This window comes from Triticum aestivum, chromosome 2A, assembly GCF_018294505.1.
Source record: "Triticum aestivum cultivar Chinese Spring chromosome 2A, IWGSC CS RefSeq v2.1, whole genome shotgun sequence".
NCBI classification, from domain to species: Eukaryota; Viridiplantae; Streptophyta; class Magnoliopsida; order Poales; family Poaceae; genus Triticum; species Triticum aestivum.
The window spans coordinates 10,367,796-10,380,617 of NC_057797.1; the positions used below are offsets into that span (position 1 = coordinate 10,367,796).

General features: G+C 40.0%; 1 protein-coding gene across 1 annotated transcript; it reads left to right on the forward strand.

Annotated features, from left to right (window-relative positions):
- The first annotated feature begins 500 nt into the window (after positions 1–500).
- Positions 501–2,201, forward strand: LOC123184227 (uncharacterized). The gene is made up of 2 exons (XM_044596381.1): positions 501–754; positions 1,016–2,201. Exons 1-2 carry the CDS (start codon positions 501–503, stop codon positions 2,199–2,201), a joined length of 1,440 nt encoding a protein of 479 aa, XP_044452316.1.
- Positions 2,202–12,822: the final 10,621 nt, after the last annotated feature.

Here is a 12,822-nt window from a genome sequence, read left to right on the forward strand (position 1 = left end):
TAAACTAGCATAAAATAAGCCACATATATACTGGTTACGTTCTGAAGGACTAAAGGAGCAAAAATGTACAAACAAAATGGTCGAATCTCCTCCGAAAGATTACTGAAGCATCGAATGGTGATCCTCATCTTCATTGACCAATATAAAAAATGGAGCATATTGTTTCCTTGCCAATTTGTTGCGCCATGCTTATCGACTGTCGTTCATCTAGCCCAGGCAATTTCCACGGTGGTACATTGCTACAGTAGAGTACACATATAAGTATAGAAGGAGTCAATAGAAACAAAATAACTAATTTGGACCTACTTAATGTGAATACTAAAAATACTAGCCAATTTTTCCCTGCTGCCTGTGCACATATAAGTGCAGAAGGGTGGCTAGACAGTCTCAGCCAACCTCGTTGCAGCTAAAGTCATCCTTGCTGTGCAAGACTTGGCAGAAGCCAGCCCAGTCAAATTTATCTAGAGACCAAAAGGCAGATTACCTCATCAATCTCAAACATGGAGGTTGCCAAGTCTGTAGTTGCAAGTGAACTGGTGAGCCGGTTCATCTCCTTCCTGATGAACAAGTACCAATCCTCCAGCCATGCACAGTCAGAGGAGAAGGTGCTGGAGAGCTTGCAGCATCTCCTGATGAGAGCTTGCACCATCGTCGAGGAGGCAGACACACGATACATAACCAACTCCGGGATGATGATGCAGCTCAAGACGCTCTCAGAGGCCATGAGAGGACACCGTCTGCTCGATACCTCAAGGTACTGAGCCCTCCAAGACGATGCAGGCAATCGCGTTGCCACCTTCACTCAAAGTTCATCCACAGTTCAGGAGTGACCAAGTGTAGCCAGCGGAACGATTATACATGTCATTTATCATTTCCTTGTAGTTTCTCGTTAGCTGTTAAAGCCTGGTTTAAGCTACTTATCTTAGGTGAACTAACTGTCAAGTGCCTAGCGTGACCGCTGCGGGAGTATTATAGAGGCCATGTACCGAGGATACAGTGTGCTGGATAACTCGAGGTACCAAGCCCTCCAAGATGGTGCGCGCATTGACAAGGTTAGCAGCAACAATTCTTCTAGCAGCAGTTTGTATTTAGCCAAGCGCTCACGTACAACAACTGATAAGGGCACACACCTTGAGTCTCACAGTGCCTTGGAAAGTTTAGAAATTGCTATAGCTGACATGGTAGAATTTGTTGTGCTTCTAGGTGGATGCGAGCGCATGTATCGTAGGCCATACGATGTTTATCTTTACACCAACAACTTCATGTTCAGCCGACATGCTGAAAAGCAAAAGCTCTTGAGCTTCTTGTTGCAGCACAACGACCCTCATGGAGATCATGCACTCCCAGTTCTCCCGGTCATAGGTGGTCCAACAACTGGGAAGAAAACTTTGGTTGCCCATGTGTGCGGCGATGAAAGGGTTCGCTCGCAATTCCCTTCTGTATTGCACTTAGATGGAGACAACCTTATGAGCATACTTGACCATGGAAGGACCATGGAAGGAATGATGTTGGCAGTTATCGAGTTTGCTTCTGATGTAGGGGACGATGATTGGAAAAAGTTTCACTCATTTTTCATAAGAATAGGCAGAGGAAGTAAGATAATCATCATAAGTAAACTAAAAATATTAGGCAGGTTTGGATCGGTGAAACCAATTTTCCTTACTGTTCTATCAAATGATGAGTTGAGGTACCTTTTCAAGGCATTGGCATTCGGGAGCATAGACCCTGCAGAACATCCACGGTTAGTTCAAGTAGCAGATGAATTTGTCAAGGTGTTGAACAATATGCAAGGTTCACTTATCGCAGCAAATTCATACGCGGATGTGTTGAGAAAAAATCTCAATGTTCGGTTTTGGCGTTGCACATTGGACAAGGCAATAAGATTTCTTAAAAGAAACCTATCCATAGATGGTGTGCAACCAAGCACGCGTTTAGCACAAGGTCATCAAGTGGACATAACAGACTTTGCTTTGCATCCACTTAGCATGACACGTTATACAATTAATGTTTCAATCAAGGAGGAATCACCAAGTGTGACATTGGGGGGACTTATAGCAGATCCAAGTGTTAGACCGGAAGGAGACTTTATTCTAACTTCATGGGAATCAAGGTTACCCCCTCATAAATCATTTGTTTATTTTGCTACAAGTCATGCTCATGACACATGTGAAGGTAGGAAGCGACGAGGAGTGCCAATTTAAGTGTTTTTTAGAGCTCCTGTAATGTAACTCTTGTTGTATTTTTTGATACATGGTAAAACAAACCTATCCATTGAACTAATTGTATTACAGATCTCAATGACCGTACAAATAAACTTGTATTATGTTGTATCAGATCCAACAATCCACCTGCTCTTCTTAGACATTGTGAACTAAATGTACTATAGTTGTCAGTAAATTGGCTTACTTACTAATGAAACATAAATTAAACAAAGGGGTATATGCATCATCATCATCACATAGTTGTGACTAAAATTTACTACGGTTGGTACCATGTTGGCATACACACTTGCAACGGACCAACCAAAAATGCTGGTATCGCTCCATGTAAAAAGAGGATTAAGCTATGTGTGTAATGTGGATTAGTAAATGTTTGCAAACTTCCAAAAATTGAAATGGTTTTGAACTCAAATTACCGAGCAATCCATTTCAAAGAACTCGCAGGGCACCACGGTTTCACACTAGATTCACAATGCACACATTGCCACTAGCGAGTGGCTCATGCTTGTGGGCCCTTGAGGTGATAATGGTCGACCTAGCACAGCGCCTCACCTTCATCCCACCATCGTGGTTGGGTTTAGGGAAGAAGGAGAATGAGGGAGTCATCGGCGGTGGATTTTCCCATCAGAACAGAAATGGTTTGTTTCCTGCTAACTTACTAGTTCGCTAGGTCCCACATGTCAATAGAGCAACAAGCTGGGCCGATGTTCTTTCAGCCAAGATGGATTGTGATGTGCCACTATGGCTCAAATTTTGTTGACCAAGCTAGATAATTAAAATATCCTCTTAAAAGATATATGGTGCTAATGTCGAAGAAACACCAGTTATCACTCGTCTGTTTTGCCTCATGTAATAGCTCCCTCCCAGTTATGATGGGATCTTGTATGCTAACTAATCACCTTGTAGTGTAGTATATTAAAATTTGACCAGAAATTGCCATTTTCTTGGCCTTTGTAAATGAAAAACTATGGGTGGGTTGCTAACAATACCAACTAGGACTTTCCTTGCTACAACATTTTCTAGATGGGATGCCTAATTCAATAATGCTTCATATTCTATGGCTGAATTGTTGTGTGGTGAGCAAGGTGTAGAACATACACGGCCTAAGAGTGGACAATTTTTTTCATCATTCGCATTCTTCCACTTATCAAGTCCATGCATTGTGAATGCATTATATCCAACTTTTGCTAAGATGTTTCTTCTGGAAACAAAGTAAAAATAAAAAATATGCACGATGACTGACATCTATGTACTCTAGCCCTGATGGCAACTGACTAAAAAATTATATCAGAAGCAACGCTGATGGGTTATAGCCATTTTTACCAAAATCTTTATACTATTTCAAATTGCGTAGACTAGTTCTTGGGTTGGGAGGATGCAAGACAGCGCAGGTAGTTTTCAATACAATGCTTTACACTCTCATTCGGTCTATTAGACTGTGGATGATATGCATAAATATAGTGTAGTTCACTGCCCATTCTCTTGAAAATATCCTGCCAAAGCTGACTTGTAAATATTTGATATCGATTAGAGACAATTGACAAAGGAAGGACATGTAACTTAAGAACATTATTGGTGTTTGCTTGAGTCATTGTCCGCACTATAAATGGGTCAGATAGGGGGATAAAGTGTGCAAACTTTGGAAGTCTATCCACCATTTTCAGGTGAGTCCAGACCATGTCAGGTATTTTAAGTGGGTCTACAAATCCAGGATAGGGACAACATAGTGGTTTGGTGACAGTAACAGTTTTTCCAAAACATGATTTGCAAGTAGAATTAGCAATGTAAGATTGTTCCACTTCAGAGACATTGCCTTGAGGTAATTTCTCCTGGAAAGTGCATCTGCAACAAAGTTCTCTTTGCCCTTTTTATATTCTGGGGTGAAATTAAATTCCAATAGTTTAGCATGAGCTTGTGTTGTATTCCAGTGGTATTTTTTGATCTATTATGAACTGTAAACTCTAGTGGTGTATTCTGATGATCAGGTCATTACCTAGGAAATCGTGTCTCCACCTTCTCAATGCAACAATGATAGCCAATGCTTCCTTTTCATAGGTTGACAAAGTAGTATTTTTTGGGTAGTGTGTAGAGATTGAATAAGCCAAGGGTTTGCCTTTTTGCATCATGGTTGCACCTACCAAGTAGAAAGGTTCAGAAAAGTAGGGGAGGGCAAGAACTGACGCAATAATGAGGGCTTGTTTCAGTTCCTGGAAGGCCTTTTGTCCTTGCAAGTGTCCTACAAAATTTGTCCTTTTAAGTGCATCATGGGGAGGCCTAACAATTATGCCAAAGTTCTTCACAAAACCTCCTGTAGTAACCACATTGTCCCAAGAATCCTCTAAGTTGTGTGGGAGTAGCAGGTTCTGGCCAATCATCAACCGTTGCTACCTAAGATGGGTAGCAGTTGCACCCCCTCCAGAAATAATATGCCCCAAATAGTCCACTTGGGAGACATCAAAGACACACTTAGAGAGATTAGCAAAGGATTGGTATTCTTGGAGAAATTACAAGACTATTTCCAAATGTGCAATATGTTCAGAAAGTGACTTGTTGAATACTAATATGTCAAAAAATACAAGAACAAATTTCCTGATATAAGGCCCAACTACATTGTTCATTAATGCCTGAAATGTGCCAGATGTATTTGAAATTCCAAATGACATGACCAAAAATTAATAATTGCCAAAGTAGGTCTTGAAGGCAGTATTTGGAATGTCAGAGTCATTCAGTATAATCCGTGGTAGCCTAATCTGAGATTCAAGTTAGAAAAGAATTCTAGCCCCATGAAATTCATCCAATAGATCCTCTAACACTGGAATTGGTAATTTGTTTTTAGTTGTGGAAAAATTGAGTTTTCCATAGTCAATGTATAACCTTCAAGTGCCATCATTCTTCATAACTAGAATTGCTGGAGAGGAGTATGGACTTTCACTTGCTGTAATAATTTCGGATCTCAGCCTCGGACCAACTTGCCTCTTCAATTCACCCCTCTGCATGTGAGGCATTTTGTAAATTCTTCTGTTAGGAGGAAATGCCTTTTCCTTAAATGGTATCTTGTGGTCACAAGTTCTCTTGGGAAGAAGGGCTTTAGGTTCCTTGAAAATGTCAAGGAATTGTGGCAAGAGTTCCTCTACTTCAGGTGCAACAAATTGTTTCTCAGGAACAATAAACGTTGTATCCCTTATAAGTTGCAATACGTAACCAGTAGCTCCACTAGCTACTAACTTAGCAGCTTCAGGAAACTCAATTTCAGTTGTTGTAGACAGAGTGTCATGAGTTGGTATAATGATATGAATTTCTTTGTCTTTTCCTTACAGTGATTTTCCTAGGGTTACATATAGTGAAATGCAACTAGGATATGGTTGGCCATCGAATCGCTGCCAAGTATTATATCATGACTTGGGAGGTCCAAAACCCTGAACTGTTTCTGAAATTATATTCCACCAACAATGAAAGTTCTTGTTCACACAAAAGAACCTGACCAGAGCTTGCCTCCACTTGCCGTAGTGAATGCTCTTGTTTTATCATTTACAATTGTGTAAGATATTTAAAGAGCAAACTGAGGCTTTATAAAAGTAGAATTGCTGCATGAATCCACTAACGAAATAGCTTGTTTCCCCCCAATGAAAACCATAATAGAAATGGTGTTGACATTGTCAAAATGCATGGCTTGCAATGATATTTTCATGCATTGTTCTTAAGTTTCTGGTTGATCAGTATTATCTTGTTCTTCTAGTTCTTCTTGTTCGTTATGCTGGTCTGTGGGGTCTTCTCTAGTTGGGACATCTGGTGCAGGAGCTAGTTTACATTTGTGGCCATGAAACCCTGCATCACCACACTGTTGGGAAATGTAGTAGAAAACAAAGAATTTCGCGCCTACGCACACCGAAGATCTAATATGAAGATGCACAATGGGTTGGGATCATGATCATTACTGTCACCGAGTTGCAGCGGAAGAAGAACGTGTAGGTGTAGATCATACTTGGAGTCCCTCGAACTGTCGACGAACGATCCCTCGTACCGCCCACGAATAGTCCCTCGAACCGAAGACCAAAAGCATGACCTCTCTACTTGGTTGCAAGCGTGCAACCTTCACGATCCGGCAGCGCTTCGTCGTCCAGAGCTAATCATCGCCGGAAAATTAAAGGGAGGATATTAGAACCATATAGGGCTTCTAATTATGAGGACAAGAGGATTAGGCTAGCTCTCATTAGTCAACTAGGACCAACTAGAACTAGAACGGGAAGAACAAGGGGAGGCTCCTAAACTTGTGTGTTAAAAGAGCACCAAACCTCAAGTATATATAGGCCAAAGGGGAGAGAAATGGCTGCCACCAAGGGGGAAAGTTTCAGTTTCCCCCTTGGTGCGCCTACTAGGGGGAGGAGGAGTGTGACTGCTCCCCCTCCATATTCGGCCCCCTTCCTTATAGGAGGGGTGCCTCCCCTCTTGGGCCCTTGTGGCCCAAGATGACTTCCATCTCTTAGCCTTTTAAAGCCCGTTGATATTAAATTAAATATAAAATAGTTCTAAATACTATTAGATCATTATATATATAATTTAACATCCTCGGAAACATTTTTCTCCTATATACATTTATTGGTAATGCCCGGTGTTACCCGATATTCACCGAAACCCTTCTGGTGACCCCGAAGCGCTTCTGGATCCTCTCAGAACTATTCTGGATATTAATGAAACAATTACACAAATATATTCTCATCACTCCCATCCTACTAGCGCTTCTGGATCATGATTTCCTTAAGCTTGTGACCCCGAAGGTTCGGTAACTCATAGACATGAACGAAACCGTTCATTCAATGACCGATAGCGCGACCACGGACATCCATATCAATCCATATGATCACACGAATGATATTCGAGTGAACCTTTGGTTACCATGTGATGTTGCCTTTGCTTCGTAATACTTTACAAAACCCAGGATGCATCGGTATCCTCCTGAATCATCATTATTATGCTCACTATATCGAAATCCTCGTTAGCAGTTTTGTTCTTCTTTCTCGATATAGTGTTCCAGCATCCCCGTGACGTAGTCACCTGTGTCTGGCCAGACGATGATGGATGCTGTCACACCCAATGGGCCCTAAGAATATTTGTCCATCGCCGGTGGAGCAAATTCCACTCTCGAGATATCCAGCCACTTGTCAAAATTTTGGATGAACCCATAAGTTGTCGTTATGATCAGCGTGTTCCAGGTGGCGTTTGAGCAACCACAAAGCCCATCATACGGTAAGAAGTGACCACGATACTGCTACCTCTTGAGCATGCGTTGGTTTTTCCCTTGAAGATGAAAGGGTGATGTAGCAAAGCAGCGTAAGTATTTCCCTTAGTTTTGTAGAACCAAGGTATCAATCCAGTAGGAGACCACGCGCGAGTCACCTCGTACCTAGACAAACAAATAAGAACCTCACAACCAACGCGATAAAGGGGTTGTCAATCCCTTCATGGCCACTTGCAAGAGTGAGATCTGATAGAGATAATAATAATAAGATACATATTTTTGGTATTTTTATGATGTAGATTGAAAGTAAAGATTGCAAAATAAGCGGTGCCAGAAGTAGCTAGTTGACGGGAGATTAATATGATGGAAGATAGACCCGGGGGCCATAGGCTTCACTAGTGGCTTCTCTCAAGATAGCATAAGTATTACGGTGGGTGAACAAATTACTGTCGAGCAATTGATAGAAAAGCGAATAATTATGAGAATATCTAGGTATGATCATGTATATAGGCATCACGTCCGTGACAATTAGACCGACTCCTGCCTGCATCTACTACTATTACTCCACAGATCGACCGCTGTCCAGCATGCATCTAGAGTATTAAGTTCATAAGAACAGAGTAACGCTTTAAGCAAGATGACATGATGTAGAGGGATAAACTCATGCAATATGATATAAACCCCATCTTTTTATCCTCGATGGCAACAATACAATACGTGTCATTTCCCCTACTGTCACTGGGATCGAGCACCGCAAGATTGAACCCAAAGCTAAGCACTTATCCCATTGAAAGAAAGATCAATCTAGTAGGCCAAACCAAACTGAAAATTCGAAGAGACTTGCAAAGATAACCAATCATACATAAAAGAATTCAGAGAAGATTCAAATATTGTTCATAGATAATCTTGATCATAAACCCACAATCATCGGATCTCGACAAACACACCTCAAAAGAAGATTACATTGAATAGATCTCCAAAAGAATCAAGGAGAACTTTGTATTGAGATCCAAAGAGAGAGAAGAAGCCATCTAGCTAATAACTATGGACCCGAAGGTGTGAGGTAAACTACTCACACATCATCGGAGGGGCAATTGTGTTGATGTAGAAGCCCTCCATGATCAAATGCCCCCTCCGGTGGAGCACCGAAAAAGGCCCCAAGATGGGATCTCATGGGTACAGAAGGTTGTGGTGGTGGAATTAGGTTTTGGTGGTGCTCCTCAATGTTTTCAGGGTACGTAGGTATATTTAGGAGGAAGAAGTAGGTTGGTGGAGCCACGAGGGGCCCACGAGGGTTGAGGGTGCGCCTAGGGTGGGTAGGCGCGCCCCCTGCCTCGTGGCCTCCTCGTTGGTTGCTTGACGTCCACTCCAAGTCCTCTGGATCACGTTTGTTCCAAAAATCACGATCCCGAAGGTTTCATTCCGTTTGGACTCCGTTTGATATTCTTTTTCTGCGAAACACTGAAATAGGCAAAAAACAGCAATTTGGGTTGGGCCTCCGGTTAATAGGTTAGCCCCCAAAAAATAATATAAAAGTGTATAAATTAGCCCATTAAACATCCAAAATAGAATATATAATAGCATGGAGCAATCAAAAATTATAGATACGTTGGAGACGTATCAAGCATCCCCAAGCTTAATTCATGCTCGTCCTCGAGTAGGTAAATGATAAAAACAAAAAAAAATTATTTGGAATGCTTCCTAACATATTTCTCAATGTAATTTCTTTATTGTGGCATGAATGTTCAGATCCGAAAGATTCAAGATAAAAGTTTAATATTGACATAAAAATAATAATACTTCAAGCATACTAACTAAGCAATCATGTCTTCTCAAAATAACATGGCCATAGAAAGTTCATCCCTACAAAATCATATAGTTTGGTCATGCTCCATTTTCGTCACACAAGAATGCTCTCATCATGCACAACCCCGATGACAAGCCAAGCAATTGTTTCATACTTTAGTAATCTCAAACTTTTTTCAACCTTCACGCAAGACATGAGCGTGAGCCATGGATATAGCACTGTGTGTGGAATAGAATATAATGAAGGGGGTTATGTGGAGAAGACAAAAAGGAGAAAGTCTCACATTGACGCGGCTAATCAATGGGCTAGGGAGATGCACATCAATTGATGTCAATGCAACGAGTACGGATTGCCATGCAACGGATGCACTAGAGCTATAAATGTATGAAAGCTCAACAAAAGAAACTAAGTGGGTGTGCATCCAACTTGCTTGCTCAGGAAGACCTAGGGCACTTGAGGAGGCCCATTGTTGGAATATACAAGCCAAGATATATAATCAAAAATTCCCACTAGTATATGAAAATGACAAAACAAGAGACTCTCTATCATAAAGAACATGGTGCTACTTTGAAGCACGAGTGTGGAAAAAAGATAGTAGCATTGCCCCTTTTATTTTCTTTATTTTTTGGGCCTTTTTTTATTTGGCATTTCTCTTTTTTGGGACAATGCTCTATTAATGATGATCATCACACTTCTATTTATTTATTTACAACTCAATGATTACAACTCGATACTAGAACAAGAAATGACTCTATATGAATGCCTCCGGCGGTGTACGGCGATGTGCAATGACTCATGAGTGACATGTATGAAAGAATTACGAATGGTGGCTTTGCCACAAATACGTTGTGAACTACATGATCATGCAAGGCAATATGACAATGATGATGCGTGTCATAATAAATGGAACGGTGGAAAGTTGCATGGCAATATATCTCGGAATGGCTATAGAAATGGCATAATAGGTAGGTATGGTGTCTGTTTTGAGAAATATATAAGGAGTTTATGTGTGATAGAGCGTATCGTATCACGGGGTTTGGATGCACCGGCGAAGTTTGCACCAACTCTCAAGGTGAGAAAGGGCAATGCACGGTACCGAAGAGGCTAGCAATGATGGAAGGGTGAGAGTGTGTATAATCCATGGACTCAACATTAGTCATAAAGAACTCACATACTTATTGCAAAAATCTACAAGTCATCAAAAACCAAGTATTACGCGCATGCTCCTAGGGGGATAGATTGGTATGGAAAGACCATCGCTCGTGCCCGACCGCCACTCATAAGGAAGACAATCAAATAAAACCTCATGTTTCAAATTTGTTACACAACGTTTACCATACGTGCATGCTACGGGACTTGCAAATTTCAACACAATATTTCTCAAATTCACAACTACTCAACTATCATAACTTTAATATCACAATCTCCATATCTCAAAACAATCATCGAGTATCAAAATTCTATTAGTATTCAATGCACTTATATGAAAGTTTTTTACAATATCAAAAACAAATTACCATGCTGTTCTAAAGGACTCTCAAAATAATATAAGTGAAGCATGAGATATCAATTATTTCTATAAAATGAAACCACCACCGTGCTCTAAAATATATAAGTGAAGCACTAGAGCAAAAACTATATAACTCAAAAGATATAAGTGAAGCACATAGAGTATTCTAATAAATTCCTATTCATGTGTGTCTCTCTCAAAAGGTGTGTACAGCAAGGATGATTGTGGTAAACCAAAAAGCAAAGACTCAAATCATACAAGACGCTCCAAGCAAAACACATATCATGTGGTGAATAAAAATATAGCTCCAAGTAAAGTTACAGATGAACGAAGACAAAAGAGAGGGGATGCCTTCCGGGGCATACCCAGGCTTAGGCTTTTTGGTGTCCTTGGATTTTACCTTGGGGTGCCTCGGGCATCCCCAAGCTTAGGATCTTGGCACTCATTGTTCCATAATCCATCAAATCTTTACCCAAAACTTGAAAACTTCACAACACAAAACTTAACAGAAAATCTCGTGAGCTCCGTTAGCGAAAGAAAACAAAACACCACTTCAAGGTACTGTAATGAACTAATTATTTATTTATATTTGTGTTAAACCTACTGTATTCCAACTTTTATATGGTTTATAAACTCCATTACTAGCCATATATTCATCAAAATAAGCAAACAACACACGAAAAACCGAATCTGTCAAAAACAGAACAGTCTGTAGTAATCTGTATCAAACGCATACTTCTGCAACCCCAAAAATTCTAAAATAAATTGCTGGACGTGAGAAATTATCTATTAATCATATGCAAAAATAATTAACTAAATATCACTCTCCAATAAAAAATGACAGCAATTCTCGTGAGCGCTAAAGTTTCTGTTTTTTACAGCAAGATCAAAAAGACTTTCCCCAAGTCTTCCCAACGGTTCTACTTGGCACAAACACTAATTAAACACAAAAAACACAACCAAAACAGAGGCTAGATAAATTATTTATTGAATAACAGCAAGGAAAAATATTGAGTTGTCTCCCAACAAGCACTTTTCTTTAAAGCCTTTTAGCTAGGCAAAAGATTTCAACGATGCTCACATGGAAGACAGGAATTGAAGCACAAAGAGAGCATCATAAAACACGTGACAAACACATCTAAGTCTAACATAATTCCTATGCATAGGCATCTTGTACGTAAACAAATTATCAAGGCAAGCAAAAACTAGCATATGCAAGGAAGCGGAAAGAAACAATAGCAATCTCAACATAACGAGAGGTAATTTAGTAACATGAAAATTTCTACAACCATATTTTCCTCTCTCATAATAATTACATGTAGGATCATAAGAAAATTCAACAATATAGCTATCACATAAAATATTCTCAACATGATCCACATGCATGCAAAGTTGACACTCTTCCAAAATAGTGGGATTAACATTAACTAAAGTCATGACCTCTCCAAACCCACTTTTATCAAAAACTTCATAAGATTGAACATTCTCCAAATATGTGGGATCTAAAGTTGACACTCTTCCAAACCTACTTTCAATAATATTGCAAACACTATTATCAAAAGAAGAATCACCCCCATCATTAACATTGCAACAAGTAGAGGACATAGCAAAACTAGCATCCCCAAGCTTAGGGTTTTGCATATTATAAGCACAATTGACATTAACAAAATTTATACTATCATCATTGCAATCATGCTTTCTATTCAAAGATCCACCGTGAATCACTCCATAAAGTACTTCATCACAATTTTGAGATTCATGAATTTCAAGCAAAACTTCATAAAGATAATCTAGTGCACAAGACTCACAAGCAATTGGTTCATCATAGTTGGATCTCTTAAAAATATTAGCAAGCGGATGAGGATCCATAGATCTTAGGTTCTCTGTTTATCCATAAATAAACAACTATTCCAACCAAACGAGCAAACGAGCCAAGTAAGACATCAAAGCAAATAGAAAGACGAACAGAAGAAGGGCGAATAAAACGGCAAGGGTGAAGTGGGGGAGAGGAAAACGAGAGGCAAATGGAAAATAATGTAATGTGAGGGAT